This window comes from Oncorhynchus kisutch, linkage group LG21 (genome assembly GCF_002021735.2).
Source record: "Oncorhynchus kisutch isolate 150728-3 linkage group LG21, Okis_V2, whole genome shotgun sequence".
Classification (NCBI taxonomy): domain Eukaryota; kingdom Metazoa; phylum Chordata; class Actinopteri; order Salmoniformes; family Salmonidae; genus Oncorhynchus; species Oncorhynchus kisutch.
Genome location: NC_034194.2, coordinates 19,782,296 through 19,801,960, shown reverse-complemented (window position 1 = coordinate 19,801,960; position 19,665 = coordinate 19,782,296). Strand labels below are relative to the sequence as shown.

Here is a 19,665-nt window from a genome sequence, read left to right as displayed (position 1 = left end):
CTGCGGACACCATCGCTCTCTGACAGATGGGATTGTGTGTGAGGGGATGGAGTGAGGGAGGGTGAGGGAGAGGTTGGTGAGTGGATGTTGGTACAGTAGGTAGCCATTCCTGATGTAACCCAGCTAGCTGTAGCCTATGGCGCTAATACCAATAGCCTGTAAACTACCTGTAGCCTGTAAACAACCATCTAGTGTGAGGAGGGGATTGCTGGCGATGACATTGGAAAGCTATGGCAGTTTTCAGAAAGCAAAGCCCCTGTTCCCTGTAATGTGAACCATTATTCCTGTGCTCTGTCTCTGTGGACTAGTCTTTCTCAATGGATTATGTTTCATGTTTGCTGTGCTGGTCCACAGAGAGAGTGAGGATGAGTCTAATAGATAGGCAGGCTAGAATTGTTTTTACCTTTTTTTGTGTGTGTGTGTGGGGGGGGGGGGGGGGGCTTGCATACCATTGCCACACCCTGTTGCACACAACAAGCTTCTGTCACAAGGGGATTGATTTATGGATTATGTAAAATGAAGTCGTCAACCCTGTTACATTATTTGGCACATACAGTAGTAGACACTTACTATAGGCACAGCCATTTTTGTATTTAGCCTCTTGAGATGGAAAAGCATGTTTTCTTATGGAGTTCAATGTGGGCTCTTTATGGCAGGATGTTCAAATGAGGTGAAATCAAGTTGGTGGAACGACCCTTTAATATCCTTCAATAACACCAGCTTCCTTCGATCTCTTCAATTAATTCATGCTTCTAGAAAAAAAATATTATTTTAAGGAAAAGTCCTAGTTTCTGTAAAACCAACAATGGTATTCAAGTATACCGTGCACTTATGATGAGGAAGATATGGCACTTCTATGGAACTTGTAGAGTCTTAGGGCAGGTGGTGTAACGCATCGTAGATTACAGTCAAGATCATATTTGAATGTCATAGTTACTCATTTCTCTGGTAGTTCTGTGTTAATGTAAAACAAGATACACACATCATAAACAGGACAAGAATCAATGATTTACTACTAATGGGGTCCCTCTCTCCTTCAGTTACTTATCCATACTGAAGAATTTTCCCTCTCGTACTTTGTAGGGATCCACCACAGAGATCTCAGCTACAGCCTCCACTGTCTCTTCTCCTATGTGGCTAGAGTTGCTTTTTGGCCCAGGCTGCCTCAATATACCCAATGTTCCCACCCAGATAGTCCCTCCAAAAGAGGCTTGTCTACATTACAGGCGATGGAACGGAACACCAGATCGGGAGACTGTCCTGTGGGGTTTACAGGCTTGTGTGTGTGGGTGTGTGGGTGTGAGGAGATGGGTGTTCTTTGACCGCACCCTGCTATGTGCCCGCCCACTTGCCCGGCCACAATCTAGGTCACAGCTTCTTGAATGTGACCACCTCAGTCGGGCACTATTACTGCCTTGGCACTAGTGTTGTTGTAAAGAGCATGGTGAATTGCAAATGGCTTGAAGTCATTTGCAATTCTCTCCCTCTTTCTCTCTCTCTCTCTCTGGTTAATATGCCAGAAATAAATGGGATTATGTTGTACGCTGCCATTTCCTCCATCAAGACTGTATCTTGTGTTTAGTTTGCTGGAGGCTTCTCTCTCTCTCGCGCGCGCGCACACGCACGCACTTTCACTCTCGCTCTCGCGCTCTCTCTCCCCCTGAGAGTAGCTGTTGACCACCCACAAGGTGATATGCATTGTGCCCCGTTTAAGTGGGCCAGAGGAGATTTTCTGAGATTCTCAAAGCCTGGTGTTGAGAGGTGTGTGTTTGAGGTAAACTGTTGCTGTGACGCTGCGCTACGGCTTATGCCTCTGAGATAACGCTCTCTTGAAACAAGTGTAAGAAAACAGAGAGCTTTGAATAGATGTAGGCTTTAGCGCAAGATTGGAGAGGAAAGGAGAGGAGAAGAGAAGAGAAGAAAAGAGAGAGGAGAGGAGAGGAGAAGAGAAGAGAAGAGAAGAGAAGAGAAGAGAAGAGAAGAGAAGAGAAGAGAAGAGAAGAGAAGAGAAGAGAAGAAAAGAGAAGAGAAGAGAAGAGAAGAAAAGAGGAGAGGAGAGGAGAGATAGAAGAGGAGAGGAGAGAGGAGAGGAGAAATAGGAGAGGAGAGGAGAGGAGAAGAGAAGAGAAGAGAAGAAAAGAGGGGAGGAGAGATAGAAGAGGAGAGGAGAGAGGAGAGGAGAGGAGAAATAGGAGAGGAGAGGAGAGAGGAGAGGAGAAATAGGAGAGGAGAAGAGAAGAGAAGAGAAGAGAAGAGAAGAGAAGAGAAGAGAAGAGGAGAGGAGAGGAGAGGAGAGGAGAGGAGAGGAGAGGAGAGGAGAGAAGAGGAGAGGAGAGAGGAGAGGAGAGGAGAAATAGGAGAGGAGCAGAGAGGAGAGGAGAGATTGGAGAGAGGAGAGGAGCGGAGAGGAGAGATAGGAGAGGAGCAGAGAGGAGAGGAGAGAGGAGAGATAGGAGAGGAGAGATAGGAGAGGAGAGGAGAAGAGAAGAGAAGAGAAGAGAAGAGAAGAGAAGAGAAGAAAAGAGGAGAGGAGAGAGAGGAGAGATAGGAGAGGAGCAGAAGCACTTGACTTTTTGCCAGAGGAACAACACAGACCTGACAGTATTTGCCAGGTACATCTCAACCGATCTGCGTTTTTCTGTGCCAAACAAATGTGGTGACAGGTGTTGCAGTCAGCTGCTCCGCGTCCGTACTGCCCACAGTTTGAATAACTCACTGAAGGGTAGTACTGTATTGGGGAACAGGCCCTTCAGGCACAGATATACATACAGATAGGGGCATCAGATGTCCATGTATCACCCTGACCACCCCATCACACTCCTGTTTCTCTCACCCTTATGTGAACTTTCAGAAGGCTTCAATAACAGAGGCTGTATACATACAGAGAGGACAAGCGGTCCCCCAAACAGCCGTGCTAAATATGAATGATTCCAGCACCATCTGCATGCTAATCTGAATAACGTCTCCAAAGACCCACTTCGTCCACCCAGGCTTTGAAAAGAAAACATCTACAGAAATTCTCTGTTTTCCTGGCTCTAAAAGGATGAAAGAATCCCACAGAGAGACCAGTGTTTGTCATTAGGGCACTCAATGTGCAGCTTTTTATGAAGCAACAGGAAAACTGTTGAATTCAATGGCTAATTTGATTTGAGCCAAGTTTAAAATAAATGTGAAATTATCATTTGTGTTTGTTTGCTGGTCTTTCCTGTGCTTATCTGTCTGGCACACAGCTCCCTTGATGTTTCTCTGTGAATCTCAGCACACACAGAGCAGACTGCTGAGGAGAAAGCACATCAAACTCATGGCGAAGTGACTCAAAACAGTAGTGTTGACGATAGCAGAAAATAACAACAGCGGTGACCTTATCGTCACCCCAGCGCCTGTCTTTCAGCACAAGTCAGACTTGTTATCTTATCTTTGCACTGGAAAAATGAAAAAAAATGAAGAGAGAGAGAGAGAGAGAGAGAGAGAGAGAGAGAGAGAGAGAGAGAGAGCAAGAGAGCAAGAGAGATCGGGTGTTGATTGTTGGTGTCTTTTGAACAGAAGTGTACAGAATTACAGTCTGTGTTCTCCACATTGGTCACAGATGGGTTAGCATCTTCTGTCTCAGAATAAACACACACACACACACGCCCCTCTCTTCAGCCATGTAGCAGGACTTTGTGGAGGCTGGCATGTTTTTGGTAGTGCTGCACCATGCCACTGCTGGATACCGATTACGGTTTTGCCTGCTACTTACTAAAACATACGGTTTAGTTAAAACATTAGCAGGGAGCAACTGAAATCAGCATACTAGGCTCGTCCATACTGAGAATGCATCATTTCATTTCCCAACATTCGTTCATTTTGGTTACATGACCTTTTCTGGTTATCAGCTGTTGTTGTCAAAAACGTGTGTGTCCGGAAGAGGACCGTCTTCCTCAGTAGTGTGCAGTGAATCCTACGAGACAGAAAAGCCTAAAATGACTAGGATCCTGGCATTTAAAGCAAACTCAATTCTCGAAAATGTCTTACACTATGAAACATTCTATTTTCGGAATAGCCAAAAGCCCTACTATATAGAACGCAAGGAGGGGTATTCGGACAAGGCCATAGTCTTCTGCACAAAGAATAAATGCCCACTTTTCAATAAATTAGGAAAGAACTCATGGATAGTAATTCTTAAATGTTAGTCATTGATGATTGTTATGAGGGAAAGTCCAGTGTGCCAATTCTCTTTATTATTCCTCAGTGTTTCATACGTCGTATCTAATTGGGTAGTGTGTTTGTGTGTGTCCCATCTGCTGTTAGTCCTATATCCTCTCTTCTAAGACAATTGTTTCTGTCCCAGCCATGGTCAGCCAGCTTAACCTGAGATGGTTTTTTTTACATTTATTTAACCAGGCATGTCAGTTAAGGACAAATTCTTATTTACAATGACGGCCTATCCCGGACAACTGGGCCAATTGTGCGCCACTTTATGGGGACTCCCAATCACAGCCGGCTGTGATACAGCCTGGATTCACCTCTTGCACTGAGATGCAGTGCCTTAGACCACTGCGCCACGCAGGAGCCCGCACATTGTCTGGTCAGAGGTAGCTGTGTTGTGGGATACTGTTTTAATAATGAGCTCCTCGCTGCTCATCTATCATTTATAGAGCTGCGCCTCCTCAGGTTTCTGTCCTAGCTGTCTTTATTGTTCTCATCACAGTTTCACAGTCCTTCCTCACACAACAGCATGCTTTTGTCTAGTTACCCTTAGCAACACTGTCCTCAACACTGTCCGTTCTTAATGGTTTACTGGAAGTGCAAAACACTGTCTGCCTATCCTTGGCTTTGCTATGTGTCTTTGACTCTGGAATTCCAGTCAGAGACAGGTAAGATGTTGTTATCCAGTATGTGAAGGTATCAAAAGAAGCACAAAGTCAGTGACTGTAAGGCTGTAGCTTTCTAGCTGACAATAACTGTAAGGAGTTGTTTTATGTCGAGTTGAACTGTTGGCTGATGGTCTGCTGAAATGTTCTATGTCTGTGTGTCCGTCTGTCCGTCCGTCCGTCTGTCTGTCTGTCTGTCTTTCTGTCTCTCTCTCAATTCAATTCAAGGGGCTTTACTCTCTCTCTCTCTCTCTGTTTCTCTCTCTGTTTCTCTCTCTGTTTCTCTCTCTGTTTCTCTCTCTGTTTCTCTCTCTGTTTCTCTCTCTGTTTCTCTCTCTCTCTCTCTCTCTCTCTCTCTCTCTCTCTCAGGTGCACCACGCTACATTATGACCCAGATCTGCCCTCCACCTCCATTGTCATCACCTTCCACAACGAGGCCCGCTCTACTCTGCTACGCACCATCAGGAGGTAAGAGACCCCTGAGCCTGCCCTGTTTACTGACTCTGGACTAGGTCACAGTCAGTTTGCTCTCAGACCTTTGCCTTACTCATATGGACTCCCCACTTAACCCCGACACCCAAGTGCCAAATCCCTCTATTGACTTCCCAGCCTGACCCTTGACCTTTCCCATAGCTGCCTCACTTCTGCCTCACCTCCTCCTCACCTCTCCCTGTCCGTGGGTGTCAGCAGCTTGCCTCAGCAGCTTGCCTCGGCAGCTTGCCTCAGCAGCTTTCCTCAGCAGCTTTCCTCAGCAGCTTGCCTCAGCACAATACAGCCCAGCGTCAGGCCTCCCCTGTCAACCTTTCCTGAAGCCGGTTCAGCTCTCTGTGTGAACGCTTAATGATCACGCAGAGAGTCCTGACCACCGCTCCACTCAGGAGAAACTGTCCAGTTTATGCGCCTGCCCCAAACCATTTTCATTTTCTCTGCCGTTTCAACCAATTAAAAGACAATACTTCCCAGTAGGTTACAGCCTGCCCGTCCCTGTGGTTTTTGGACGGCTTCTCCGTTTGCAACTTCATCACAATCACACACTTCTCCTGCAAAAAAAAAAAGGTTTGTAATTGCGGCCGTTGCTTCACTGCAGGCTCAGAGGCTCAGGATATAATGGTGCTTCAGGCTCCATCCCAAACAATATCAACAGAGAAGCAGCAAATAGCAGTTTACTTTTCTAATAATGAATTCATCTAGAAAACACACACGTCTCTCTCTTTCTCTCTCTCTCTCTCTCTCTCTCTCTCTCTCTCTCTCTCTCTCTCCCTCTCTCTCTCTCTCTCTCTCTCTCTCCCTCTCTCTCTCTGTATCTCTCTCAATTCAATTCAATGTGCTTTATTGGCATGACGTAACAATGTACATATTGCCAAAGCTTCCTGTGGATATTTACAATATAAAATAATAAGAATCAAAACAGGAACAACAACCAAGGAGAACAATAAGCATACATTGAACAATAACCATACATTGAACAATAAGCATACGGTAGAGGATATGTGCAGGTTGATTGGTCTGTCAGACACTGTCCCTCATCTATTTGCAAGCAGCATTATAGCGCGCTGCCAACCCACAGCTCTCTGTGTCCTCCCCCAACAGGATGGGTAGCCTACTCCCATCAGAGAGGTCTTTAAAACCTTGAATATAGGTTTCAAATTTGAATAAATGACACTCTATAATTGTTTTATGTTTTTGACATTTTGTCAGGAAATGTAGCTCTGTCTCAGGTTCTGCTGTTGTGCAGTGGTTGCACAGCCTTTCCTCTACAGGGAGCCAGGTTTTCTGTTTCTAAGGTTTTGATCAGTAACCATGGTAAAATATTTAGCCACGGTGTATTGTCGATTTAGGGCCAGATAGCACTTCATTTTGCTTTGTGCTTGTGCTTGTGCTTGTGTTTCCCAAAAAGCAATGTAGTTTTGTTTTGACTGTGTTGTAAATTTGGTTTATTCTGATTGATTGGATGTTCTGGTCCTGAGGCTTCAGTGTGTTAGTAGAACAGGTTTGTGAACTCAGCCCCAGGACCAGCTGGATGAGGGGAGTCTTTTCTTTGCTCAGCTCTTGGCATTGCAGGGCATGGTAATGATATGAGAGGGGGTCACTGTATTTTAGATGTTTTCAAAACTTAATTGCTCATTTTTGAGTTTTTATTATTAGTGGATATTGGCATAATTCTGCCCTGCATGCATTGTTTGTAGTTTTCCTCTGGACATGTAGGAGAATCTTACAGAACTCTGCATGCAGGGTTTCAATGGGGTGTTTGTTCCATTTGATGAAATCTTGTTTTGCAAGTGGACCCCATACCTCGCGGCCATAAAGTGCAATTGGTTCAATGACACATTCAATTCGTTTTAGCCAAATTTGAATAGGTATTTCAATTTTAACTTGTTTTTTTAATGGCGTAGAATGCCCTGCGTGCTTTCTCTCTCAGTTCGTTCACTGCCTCATTAAGGTGTCCACTTGAGCTTATTTTTAAACCTAAGTAATTGTAGTGTGTGCAGTACTCTATATATTTTGTACCAATTGCGAACTTTGTTCTAATTCCCTGAGATCTGGATCTTCTCTGGAAATTATTTAGTCTTTTTGGGGTTTACTGCCAGGGCCCAGGTCTGGCAGTACTGCTCTAGCAGGTCCAGGCTCTGCTGTAGGCCATGTGCTGTGGGTGACAGCAGGCATAGGTCATCTGCGAAGAGCTGGCATTTAACCTCTGAATTGTGGGGACTAACACCAGGGGCTAAGGATTTTTCTAGAATAGTGGCCAATTTGTTGATGTTTCTCTCTCTCTCTCTCTCTCTCTGTCTCTCTCTTTCTGTGCCTACCTCATTACATACATCTTTGTCCAGGGTAGTGTACTGTATACAGCACTCTGAGCCACATAGCCCAGCAGTTAAATACCTCCTGAGGTGGCACAGTACCAGTACCCTCCCTGTGGCCCTCAGGGGCCTCAGCCTCAGTGGGTGGGGTTTAATTAGCACAGTGCTCCATGTCTGTCGGCATGTTTGTGTAATCATGACGGCCTCCATTCTCCCTGCATGTAATTACACAACCTCCGCCTCACTCAGCCCTCCACCACACGCTGCGGCTGCTGCCGCCGGTGATGTAGCTAATAAGAAAAACAACAACAACCCTCATCTCCTGAGATTTCTCTGCATTAATCAAGTTCTCTGGGGTTCATGGGCTGGTTAGACCTAGATAGACCCCCTGACGCACAGCCCACCAGAATCCTCAGCCAGTCTGTCTGTTAGCCCATCTCTCTCTCTCTCTCTCTCTCTCTCTCTCTCTCTCTCTCTCTCTCTCTCTCGTTCTCTGACGCCAGAACCAAACATTGATACAGAGCGAAGTTGAAAAGCAGGCTGTGGACCTCTCTCTTTGATTTGTGTTAGTGCTGACATAGGCTATTACTAGAATCCAGCCCTCAGAACCCTCAGAGGTGGAGAGGGGAGGGGGGGGGGGGACCCTCTTCAGACCCTGCTCTCCCAAGACAGTGCTGGGACCGATAGATCAGGAGAAGAGAGGGGAAGGGGAGGAGAATAATATGGAAGTGAGAAGAGGGGAGGGTAAGGGACGAGAGGTAGAGATAATGAATACACAGAGGAGATGAGAGTGGAAAGTAGAGGAAAATAAATTAGAGGAAAGGAGGGGATTGAAAGAAGAGGAATAGTGAAGTCAGGAGAGGTGAGGAGAGGTGAGGTGAGGTGAGGAGAGGTGAGGTGAGGAGAGAAGGATAGGATAGGCCTGTGTTTTCATATCCCCAGCAGGTAGAGCAAACTAAAGAACAGGGAAACAGTCATTGACCCCATACTACACCGGGATGCTATATTCTACTGATGTTTGACGAGACGCTCTCTGTGCCAGACAGCCATAGAGGAGAAGGAGGTGGTGGAAACTTGTCTTAATGGGTTGTGAGTAGTGTGATTAACACAGAGCGGTGCCGCACACTGGCGCCTTCAGGACACACTCATGACGATCAGTACTAAACAAATGAGAAAATACCCACTGGGGGGAAAAAACTGGTTGAATCAACGTTGTTTCCACGTAATTTCCTCCCAAAAACATTCCATGTGATGACGTTGAATCGACGTGGAAAATGTATTGGATTTGCAAAAAGTCATCAACGTAAAGGAATTATCTCAAAACTAAATGTTGAAATGACGTCTGTGCCCGGTGGGTAATGTAGACTATATTATTTTCCAAATGTCACCTATTCCTGCATGTGCCACAATGGATTTTATTGATGCTGTGTTTACTCATAATGTATTCCTCCTACTCAGGCATTTTGGAATGCATCAGGAGAAACAGAAATGAATTTGGCAGTCAAAGGGCTTCTCTCCTGTGTTTGGGTGGTGAGTGTGGACGCAAAGTGCTGAGCCACCCCATAAACACAGCAGGAATCAATATAATGACATTCTAAGACCGCAATGTACAGTAAACACATTTCTACCGCTCTGCTAACCCTTTTGATTGCCGGTAGTAATTCCACATGGTTTGTGTTAGCTTCATTTTGAAAGGACATATTACCTAACCTGGCTTTGGAATGCTGCCAATTCATCCGTTTTTGTATTGAAAATGGTTAATTGCCTAATATTTGTAGGTTTCCAGCTCTGTCCCCCCCCCAAAAAAAAAAATCTTTCAAAAAAAATCTTTCATCTAGCAGTCATCTGACAATCAATAATAGATTTGGCGTACGGTACTGTCTACATCCAGCGTACACTAAATGTTTTCTCAGTGGGTTTGATGTTCTTGGAACAGTCAAAGTGTCGTAGCCAAATTCTACAGTATCGGTCTGGACCCAGTTTTGGAACTCCCACATGAGACTCTCAACTCAATTGTGTTTTCTCAGAACTTCTCGCCACATTTACCACTGACTCACACACTATATTAGGTATTTTACATGGTTCGAGAGAACTTTCACTTACATGTTATTCATGCCCAATACATTGCATTTTAGTCTTCATATGAAACCGACTGATTGTCATAAAAAGAGGGGAAAATACAGTCTAGAATAAAGTCTACAGCAGACAGTAGTGATGATGCTGTTCTAGATATAGCCCACAGGGCTATAGTCATCCGCCTCCCCTGATTAGGCTGCATTTAGAAGCTGAATCAGGGCTCTGTCTTACTGTAAAGCTTTTCCCGTTGCCACCAGGAACGGATTTCTGTCAGGGGCATTAATAAAGGCATGAGGATCAGGCGCCAGTGGAGGGTGGATGGAGCGGGATAGAGAGGGAGGGAAGAGGAGGGGGAGAGGAGGAGGGGAATGGAGTGATGAATGGGTCCAGCATGCACAGCGATAGAAGAACAGACCTCCAAGCCTGACAGCCCTCCAATTATTCACCAAGACAGGAGAGGAGGAGAGAGAGAGAGAGATAGGGAGAGAGAGAGAGAGAGATAGAGAGAGAAGGCGGGGGTGGAAAGACAGTGAGAGAAAGGAAGGGAAAGTGAGAGATGCCCTCACACCATGCTACAAATCACACAGCAAATCCACCTTGAGTCCTGTGAGCATCACTGTGTTGTCCCCTTCCATAATTTCACCGCTATCACCGGAGCACGCCTGACCAGTAATGGGACAGGGATGGTTATGCTGATTGGCTGTCTGGGTAGACATGCTCTGCTCTCCACTGGTGTGTGTAATCTCTCCAGGAAGTTGGCCAGGCTGAGAGGAGAGGAGAAGAGAGGAGAGAGGTTTAGCTTTAGGTGGGAGGAGTGGTGTAGATCAGGGAATAGAGAGAGAGAGAGAGAGATAATTTGTGGGTGTGGTAGGTAGAGGGAATGAGGGCCTGCGAGGGAGGAGAAGAGGGTGGATGTGCCTTGATTCAGACTGGGATAAAAGGTGAAGTAATTTGAGGGAGGTGGTGCAGCTCTCTCTCCATCTCTTCTCGCTCCATGACCTGCTGTTCAGCCATGTGCCCCAGGAGAGGAGAGATAATGTTAGAGGGGGATTCCAGTGTGGTTCTTATAAAGTGAGAGTTTAATATGAAAGGATGGTGTTAGGAGGAAAAAGAGCTACAGCCAGAAAGAGTGTTCCTGTATTTTCCCATACACTTAATAGAAAACCATCCAAATTTAATTTTGGGGGCTGATGTTATGAATTTTTAATTTTTAATCTTCAGAACTAATGAAATAGTGTTGGTTTATTAACCGTAATGCCATTCTCAGTTTTTCCCATAATGTGGGGGAAAAGTAGATTACAGTACTTGCAGCTCTGTAACGATTGTCGTCTTTAAGAAATGCAATAGTTTCTACTAACTCTACTGTTTCTCCCCTTTCCTTTTGCAGTGTGCTGAACCGGACGCCTGTCCACCTGATTCACGAGATCATCCTGGTAGATGACTACAGTGAGGATGGTGAGTAGAGTAGATCATCCTGATGCTGTAGGTGACTACAGTGAGGATGGTGAGTAGAGTAGAGAAGATTATCCTGGTGCTGTAGGTGACTACAGTGAGGATGGTGAGTAGAGTAGATCATCCTGGTGCTGTAGATGACTACAGTGAGTTATGGTGAGTAGAGTAGAGTAGATCATCCTGGTACTGGAGATGACTACAGTGGGGATGGTGAGTAGAGTAGATCATCCTGATGCTGTAGGTGACTACAGTGAGGATGGTGAGTAGAGTAGATCATCATGATGCTGTAGGTGACTACAGTGAGGATGGTGAGTAGAGTAGAGTAGATCACCCTGATGCTGTAGGTGACTACAGTGAGGATGGTGAGTAGAGTAGAGAAGATCATCCCGGTGCTGTAGGTGACTACAGTGAGTTATTGTGAGTAGAGTAGATCATCCTGATTCTGTAGATGACTACAGTGAGTTATGGTGAGTAGAGTAGAGAAGATCATCCTTGAACTGTAGATGACTACAGTGAGTTATGGTGAATAGAGTAGAGATCATCCTGGTGCTGTAGGTGACTACAGTGAGTTATGGTGAGTAGAGTAGATCATCCTGATTCTGTAGATGACTACAGTGAGTTATGGTGAGTAGAGTAGAGAAGATCATCCTGGTACTGTAGATGACTACAGTGAGTTATGGTGAGTAGAGTAGAGAAGATCATCCTGGTACTGTAGATGACTACAGTGAGTTATGGTGAGTAGAGTAGATCATCCTGGTGCTGTAGATGACTACAGTGAGTTATGGTGAGTAGAGTAGATCATCCTGGTACTGTAGATGACGACAGTGAGTTATGGTGAGTAGAGTAGATCACCCTGGTACTGTAGATGACGACAGTGAGTTATGGTGAGTAGAGTAGATCATCCTGGTACTGTAGATGACTACAGTGAGTTATGGTGAGTAGAGTAGAGAAGATCATCCTGGTACTGTAGATGACTACAGTGAGGATGGTGAATAGAGTAGAGATCATCCTGGTGCTGTAGATGACTACAGTGAGTTATGGTGAGTAGAGTAGATCATCCTGGTGCTGTAGATGACTACAGTGAGTTATGGTGAGTACAGTAGATCATCCTTGTACTGTAGATGACTACAGTGAGTTATGGTGAGTAGAGTAGAGAAGATCATCCTGGTACTGTAGATGACTACAGTGAGTTATGGTGAGTAGAGTAGATCATCCCGGTACTGTAGGTGACTACAGTGAGTTATGGTGAGTAGAGTAGCTCATCCTCGTACTGTAGATGACTACAGTGAGTTATGGTGAGTAGAGTAGATCATCCTGGTACTGTAGGTGACTACAGTGAGTTATGGTGAGTAGAGTAGATCACCCTGGTACTGTAGATGACAACAGTGAGTTATGGTGAGTAGAGTAGATCATCCTGGTACTGTAGGTGACTACAGTGAGTTATGGTGAGTAGAGTAGCTCATCCTTGTACTGTAGATGACTACAGTGAGTTATGGTGAGTAGAGTAGAGAAGATCATCCTGGTACTGTAGATGACTACAGTGAGTTATGGTGAGTAGAGTAGATCATCCTGGTGCTGTAGATGACTACAGTGAGTTATGGTGAGTAGAGTAGATCATCCTGGTACTGTAGATGACGACAGTGAGTTATGGTGAGTAGAGTAGATCACCCTGGTACTGTAGATGACGACAGTGAGTTATGGTGAGTAGAGTAGATCATCCTGGTACTGTAGATGACTACAGTGAGTTATGGTGAGTAGTGTAGAGAAGATCATCCTGGTACTGTAGATGACTACAGTGAGGATGGTGAATAGAGTAGAGATCATCCTGGTGCTGTAGGTGACTACAGTGAGTTATGGTGAGTAGAGTAGCTCACCCTTGTACTTTAGATGACTACAGTGAGTTATGGTGAGTAGAGTAGAGTAGAGTAGAGTAGATCATCCTGGTGCTGTAGATGACTACAGTGAGTTATGGTGAGTACAGTAGATCATCCTGATGCTCTAGATGACTACAGTGAGTTATGGTGAGTAGAGTAGTCATCCTGATGCTGTAGATGACTACAGTGAGTTATGGTGAGTAGAGTAGATCATCCTGGTACTGTAGATGACTACAGTGAGTTATGGTGAGTAGAGTAGATCATCCTTGTACTGTAGATGACTACAGTGGGTTATGGTGAGTAGAGTAGAGTAGAGTAGAGTAGATCATCCTGGTGCTGTAGATGACTACAGTGAGTTATGGTGAGTACAGTAGATCATCCTGATGCTGTAGATGACTACAGTGAGTTATGGTGAGTAGAGTAGATCATCCTGGTGCTGTAGATGACTACAGTGAGTTATGGTGAGTACAGTAGATCATCCTGATGCTCTAGATGACTACAGTGAGTTATGGTGAGTAGAGTAGATCATCCTGGTGCTCTAGATGACTACAGTGAGTTATGGTGAGTAGAGTAGATCATCCTGATGCTGTAGATGACTACAGTGAGTTATGGTGAGTAGAGTAGATCATCCTGATGCTGTAGATGACTACAGTGAGTTATGGTGAGTAGAGTAGATCATCCTGATGCTGTAGATGACTACAGTGAGTTATGGTGAGTAGAGTAGATCATCCTGATGCTGTAGATGACTACAGTGAGTTATGGTGAGTAGAGTAGATCATCCTGGTACTGTAGATTATTACAGTGAAGATGGTGAGTAGAGTAGATCATCCTGGTGCTGTATATGACTACAGTGAGTTATGGTGAGTAGAGTAGATCATCCTGGTACTGTAGATTACTACAGTGAAGATGGTGAGTAGAGTAGAGGAGAAGCTGTGAGCAGAGATAGAGCTGATTCCAGCAGGAGGCAGTGTGGAAAGGGATTGGAGATCGATGAGACGAGCTCTCCCATTCTGGGTCATCTGCCGGAATAAAAGTGTCAGTGATTTAAAATATTTCCCCTGTCTCTGTCAATGTGTTTATTGCAATTCATGTCCAGTACCATGCAATGTGTGGGTGACAGTGTTGAGGACATTGCATCTGACCCTGAATCAAATGCTCTCTTTCAGCAAACGACTGCCTTCTACTCACCAAGTTGCCCAAAGTAAAGTGTCTTCGGAATGACAGGAGAGAAGGTAACGTAGTTCATTCGTGTGTGTGTGTGTGTTGAGAGTATTTTATCCGTGCAGTACACAATTGTGTCCTCAACTTGAACACATACCATTGAGCCCACCACCAGTTTTAGAGCCGAATGTTGTCATGAGGCGATAACAGTAGACCAGGAGGATGGTTCACCTGATTGGAGCACTAGTAGCCTGCCTGCAGTAGATGATTTCAGAGCACAGGGAAAAGCACCCGTTGTGAGCAGTGGCGGAGTGGTGCCTGGAGAAATGCATATACCCTAACTTGGCAAAATCACTCTCATACGGCTCGCCTGGTGAACAAAACCCACTGGACACACACTGGTAGAATCAACATTGTTGTAACGTCATTTCAGTATGGAATAGACATTGAAATGACATCTGTGCCCAGTGGGATGATGCCCCTGTGTGAAACCGTTTATGTTTTAAATGGAAAACTGGAACAAATTGAGTTTTCTAAGTCCACAACATTGCTGAAACCACATCAGGAGATGTATTTTTGAGAGGGTGTAGTTGCCCTTTAATTCAATTGGGCACCTAGCAAGAGACATTTGATTTCTTTACTGTAGTCCACAATGTAGGTCTACTGCAATGAACACAATGGGAGACAGAGAGCTGGTTTCAAGCGCAGAGTGCAGCAGGTGTTTATTTGTAAAGGACCACAGGAGGAGGCAGGTAGCTGGGTCCAGGGGCAGGCAGAAGGTCATACACAGGAGGAGGCAGGTAGCTGGGTCCAGGGGCAGGCAGAAGGTCATACACAGGGGGGCCAAAAAAGGAAACCGTACAGGCAGGGAAAAGGCTAGTAACGTCATCCGGGAGATCAGGCAATCGGTTGATAACAGGAAATTCAATCTAAAGTACAGGCATGGAATAGGCAAAAGGCATCATTAGTGAGGCAGGTCAAAACTATCATACACAGGGGATTAAATTACGGGAAACCCAACGCTCCGAATAGAAGTGTGTCACAAAACAAACAATACCTCACAATGATGGAGGGCAAAGAACTGAACTAAATTGTGTGTGATAATGACATACAGGTGTGTGAACAGGTGATCAGAATTCAGGTGATTGGGATCTGGAGAGTGAGCTTCATTCAGGGGATCTAGGTGTTTGAGAGTGTGAGCTGGAAAGTGGGCTGGAGAGTGAGCTGCATTCAGGGGATCTATCAAATCAAATCAAAGTGTATTTGTCACGTGCGCTGAATACAACAGGTGTAGACCTTACAGTGAAATACTTACTTACAGGCTCTAACCAATAGTGCAGAAAAGGTATTAGGTGAACAATAGGTAGGTAAAGAAGTAAAACAACAATAAAAAGACAGGCTATATACAGTAGCGAGGCTATAACAGTAGCGAGGCTACATATAGACACCGGTTAGTCAGGCTGATTGAGGTAGTATGTACAGTGGGGCAAAAAAGTATTTAGTCAGCCACCAATTGTGCATGTTCTCCCACTTAAAAAGATGAGAGAGGCCTGTAATTTTCATCATAGGTACACTTCAACTATGACAGACAAAATGAGAAAAAAAATGAATTTATTTGCAAATTATGGTGGAAAATAAGTATTTGGTCAATAACAAAAGTTTATCTCAATACTTTGTTATATACCCTTTGTTGGCAATGACAGAGGTCAAATGTTTTCTGTAAGTCTTCATAAGGTTTTCACACACTGTTGCTGGTATTTTGGCCCATTCCTCCATGCAGATCTCCTCTAGAGCAGTGATATTTCGGGGCTGTTGCTGGGCAACACGGACTTTCAACTCCCTCCAGAGATCTGGAGACTGGCTAGGCCACTCCAGGACCTTGAAATGCTTCTTACGAAGCCACTCCTTCGTTGCCCGGGCGGTGTGTTTGGGATCATTGTCATGCTGAAAGACCCAGCCACGTTTCATCTTCAATGCCCTTGCTGATGGAAGGAGGTTTTCACTCAAAATCTCACGATACATGGCCCCATTCATTCTTTCCTTTACATGGATCAGTCGTCCTGGTCCCTTTGCAGAAAAACAGCCCCAAAGCATGATGTTTCCAACCCCATGCTTCACAGTAGGTATGGTGTTCTTTGGATGCAACTCAGCATTCTGTGGGAGCAATTATTAAGAAATGGAAGACATACAAGACCACTGATAATCTCCCTCGATCTGGGGCTCCACGCAAGATCTCACCCCGTGGGGTCAAAATGATCACAAGAACGGTGAGCAAAAATCCCAGAACCACACGGGGGGACCCACTTGCTTCAAGATGTCCACCATTGTTCCTGTACCCAAGAAAGCAAAGGTAACTGAACTAAATGACTATCGCTAGTTAAGGATCATATCACCCTAGATCCTCTTCAATTTGCTTACCACTCCAATAGATCCACAGACGATGCCATCACCGGGGGAACACTGCCTGCCCTCCAGGACACCTAAAGCACCCGATATCACAGGAAGGCCAAAAAGATCATCAAGGACATCAACCACCCGAGCCACGGCCTGTTCGCCCTGCTATCATCCAGAAAGCTCAGTACAGGTGCATCGAAGCTGGGACTGAGAGACTGAAAAACAGCTTCTATCTCAAGGCCATCCGACTGTTAAACAGTTATCAATAGCCGGCTACCACCCAGTTACTCAACCCTGCACCTTAGAGGCTGCTGCCCTATGTAAATAGACATGGAATCACTGGTCACTTTAATAGTGTTAACACACTGCTTTACTCATCTCATATGTATATACTGTATTCTAATCTACTGTATTTTAGTCAATGCCACTCCAACATTGCTCGTCCTAGTATTTATGTATTTCTTAATTCCATTCTTCACTTTTAGATTTGTGCGTGTTGTTGTGAATTGTTAGATACTACTTCAATGTTGGAGCAAAGAACACAAACATTTCGCAACATCCGCAATAACGTCTGCGAAATATGTGTATGTGACCAATAACGTTTGATTTGATTGGAAATCTACACTGGAGTTGCTTACCAAGAAGACAGTGAATGTTCTTGAGTGGCAGGAACATTCACTGTTACAGTTTTGACTTAAATCTACTTGAAAATCTGTGGCAAGACCTGAAAATGGTTGTCTAGCAATGATCAACATCCAATTTGACAGAGTATGAAGAATTTTGAAAATAATCATATGCAAATGTTGCACAATCCAGGTGTGGAAAGCTCTTAGAGACTTACCCAGAAAGACTCACAGTTATAAACGCTGCCAAAAGTGCTTCTACAAAGTATTGACTCAGGGGTGTGGATATTCATGCAAATTAGATACTTATGTAAATGAGATACTTCTGTTTTTCATTTTCATACATTTGCATAAAGTAAAAACATGTTTTTACTTTGTCATTATGGGGTATTGTGTGTAGGTGAGAAAATGTTTTATTTCATCCATTTTGAATTTAGTCTGTAACACAACAAAATGTAGAATAAGTCAAGGGGTGTGAATACTTTCTGAAGGCACTGTAAGTGTCATAGATACATCATGATCCCAACTAGACAACATGTGAATCTAGTCTGTGTATCTCTATAATGTATTAGATCAACACATCAAAAGGTTGACTGGTATACAGTCTGAGCACTACTAAACAGGAAACTATTAGATTGCATTATGAGTCATTGTTTTCAGGAAACTCATATGTCATGATGATTATTTTGCAGCTCCCTGTGTCACCTTTTATATAAATCCACAGGGGTGTTCTCAGTGATGCCATATAAATAGCTTTTAAATAGGGCTAGTTTTAAAAAGCAAACTGAAAAAGGCTGAAAAGCAGCATGTGCGGCTTGCTAGTTAAAAGCCCTCCACCCTTTCTGTCTGTTAAGGCAGAGAGTCATCAGATTCAGCACATTATACAGTCTGTGAAATATAAAGTTGAAAAGCTGAGAGGTGGAATCAGACAGTAACGAGATGCAGATTGCTGTGCGTGGATAGAGGTGCCCCAGCGCTCAAAGGCGTTTGAAGTTCCCCTGATAGGTGGGTTCAGTGGAGGGCTAATGGATATGAACCCCATCTCACCTCACAGGCTGACAATCTGACATCCCAAAATCTCCAAAAGCAGCTTCACCTAGTAACACCAAGGGGTATGGATACTATCTGACAGCATCCACCTCAGTTACTTTATAATACAGGAAGATATGGGGCTGTTTTGATCATTGTTGAAGCCTTCAGTGTCTTAAAGTATTTCATGGTAGACTGGCGCAATAGACTGTTGTCATTGCCAAACATTTTCTTGTACTTTCATGTATTTTATGTTTATTCCCCTAGTTGTCATTGTACTCAGTGACTGAAATGCATGAAACCTCCTCTTGCAAACAAACCTAAAACCCAGTGTACCTTCTTGACTTGTTCTCAGCCTGTGATAGATAAGGGGGGTGATGAGACAGAGCATGGATTATATCGTAAAACCTCTTTTAGAACAGTGATTAGGAGCCTTGGTGTGAAGAAGAGAGAGATCAATCCATTAATAAACAGTCAAAAAAGAAACGTCCCTGTTTCAAGACCCTGTCTTTCAAAGATAATTTGTAAAAATCCAAATAACTTCACAGATCTTCATTGTAAAGGGTTTAAACACTGTTTCCCATGCTTGTTCAATGAACCATAAACAATTAATGAACATGCACCTGTGGAACGGTCGTTAAGACATTAGCAGTTTACAGGCGGTAGGCAATTAAGGTCACAGTTATGAAAACTTAGGACACTAAAGAGGCTTTTCTACGGACCCTGAAAAACGCCAAAAGAAAGATGCCCAGGGTCCCAGCTCATCTGCGTGAATGTGCCTTAGGCATGCTGCAAGTAGGCATGAGGACTGCAGATGTGACCAGGGCAATAAATTGCAATGTCCGTACTGTGAGACGCCTAAGACAGCGCTACAGGGAGACAGGACGGACAGCTGATCGTCCTCGCAGTGGAAGACCACGTGTAACAACATCTGCACAGGATTGGTACATCCGAACATCACACCTGCGGGACAAGTACAGGATGGCAACAACAACTGCCCGAGTTACACCAGGAACGCACAATCCCTCCATCAGTGCTCAGACTGTCCGCAATAGGCTGAGAGAGGATGGACTGAGGGCTTATAGGCCTGTTGTAAGGCAGGCCCTCACCAGACATCACCAGCAACAACGTCGCCTATGGGCACAAACCCACCGTTGCCGGACCAGACAGGGCTGGCAAAAAGTGCTCTTCACTGACGAGCCGCGGTTTTGTCTCACCAGGGGTGATGGTCGGATTCGCATTTGTCGTCTAAGGAATGAGCGTTACACCGAGGCCTGTACTCTGGAGCAGGATCGATTTGGAGGTGGAGGGTCCGTCATGGTCTGGGGCGGTGTGTCACAACATCATCGGACTGAGCTTCATGTCATTGCAGGCAATCTCAACGCTGTGCGTTACAGGGAAG

The 19,665-nt window shown here is 44.6% G+C and overlaps 1 protein-coding gene across 1 annotated transcript in view; it reads left to right on the top strand.

The window, feature by feature from the left end:
* Nucleotides 1-19,665, top strand: part of LOC109866618 (polypeptide N-acetylgalactosaminyltransferase 14-like) — a 115,038-nt gene that overhangs the window by 60,008 nt on the left and 35,365 nt on the right. The window contains exons 3-5 of the mRNA XM_020455376.2: nucleotides 5,223-5,321; nucleotides 11,118-11,185; nucleotides 14,223-14,288. Of these exons, the coding sequence (XP_020310965.1) occupies nucleotides 5,223-5,321; nucleotides 11,118-11,185; nucleotides 14,223-14,288 (233 nt within the window). The remainder of the gene's footprint in view (nucleotides 1-5,222; nucleotides 5,322-11,117; nucleotides 11,186-14,222; nucleotides 14,289-19,665) is intronic.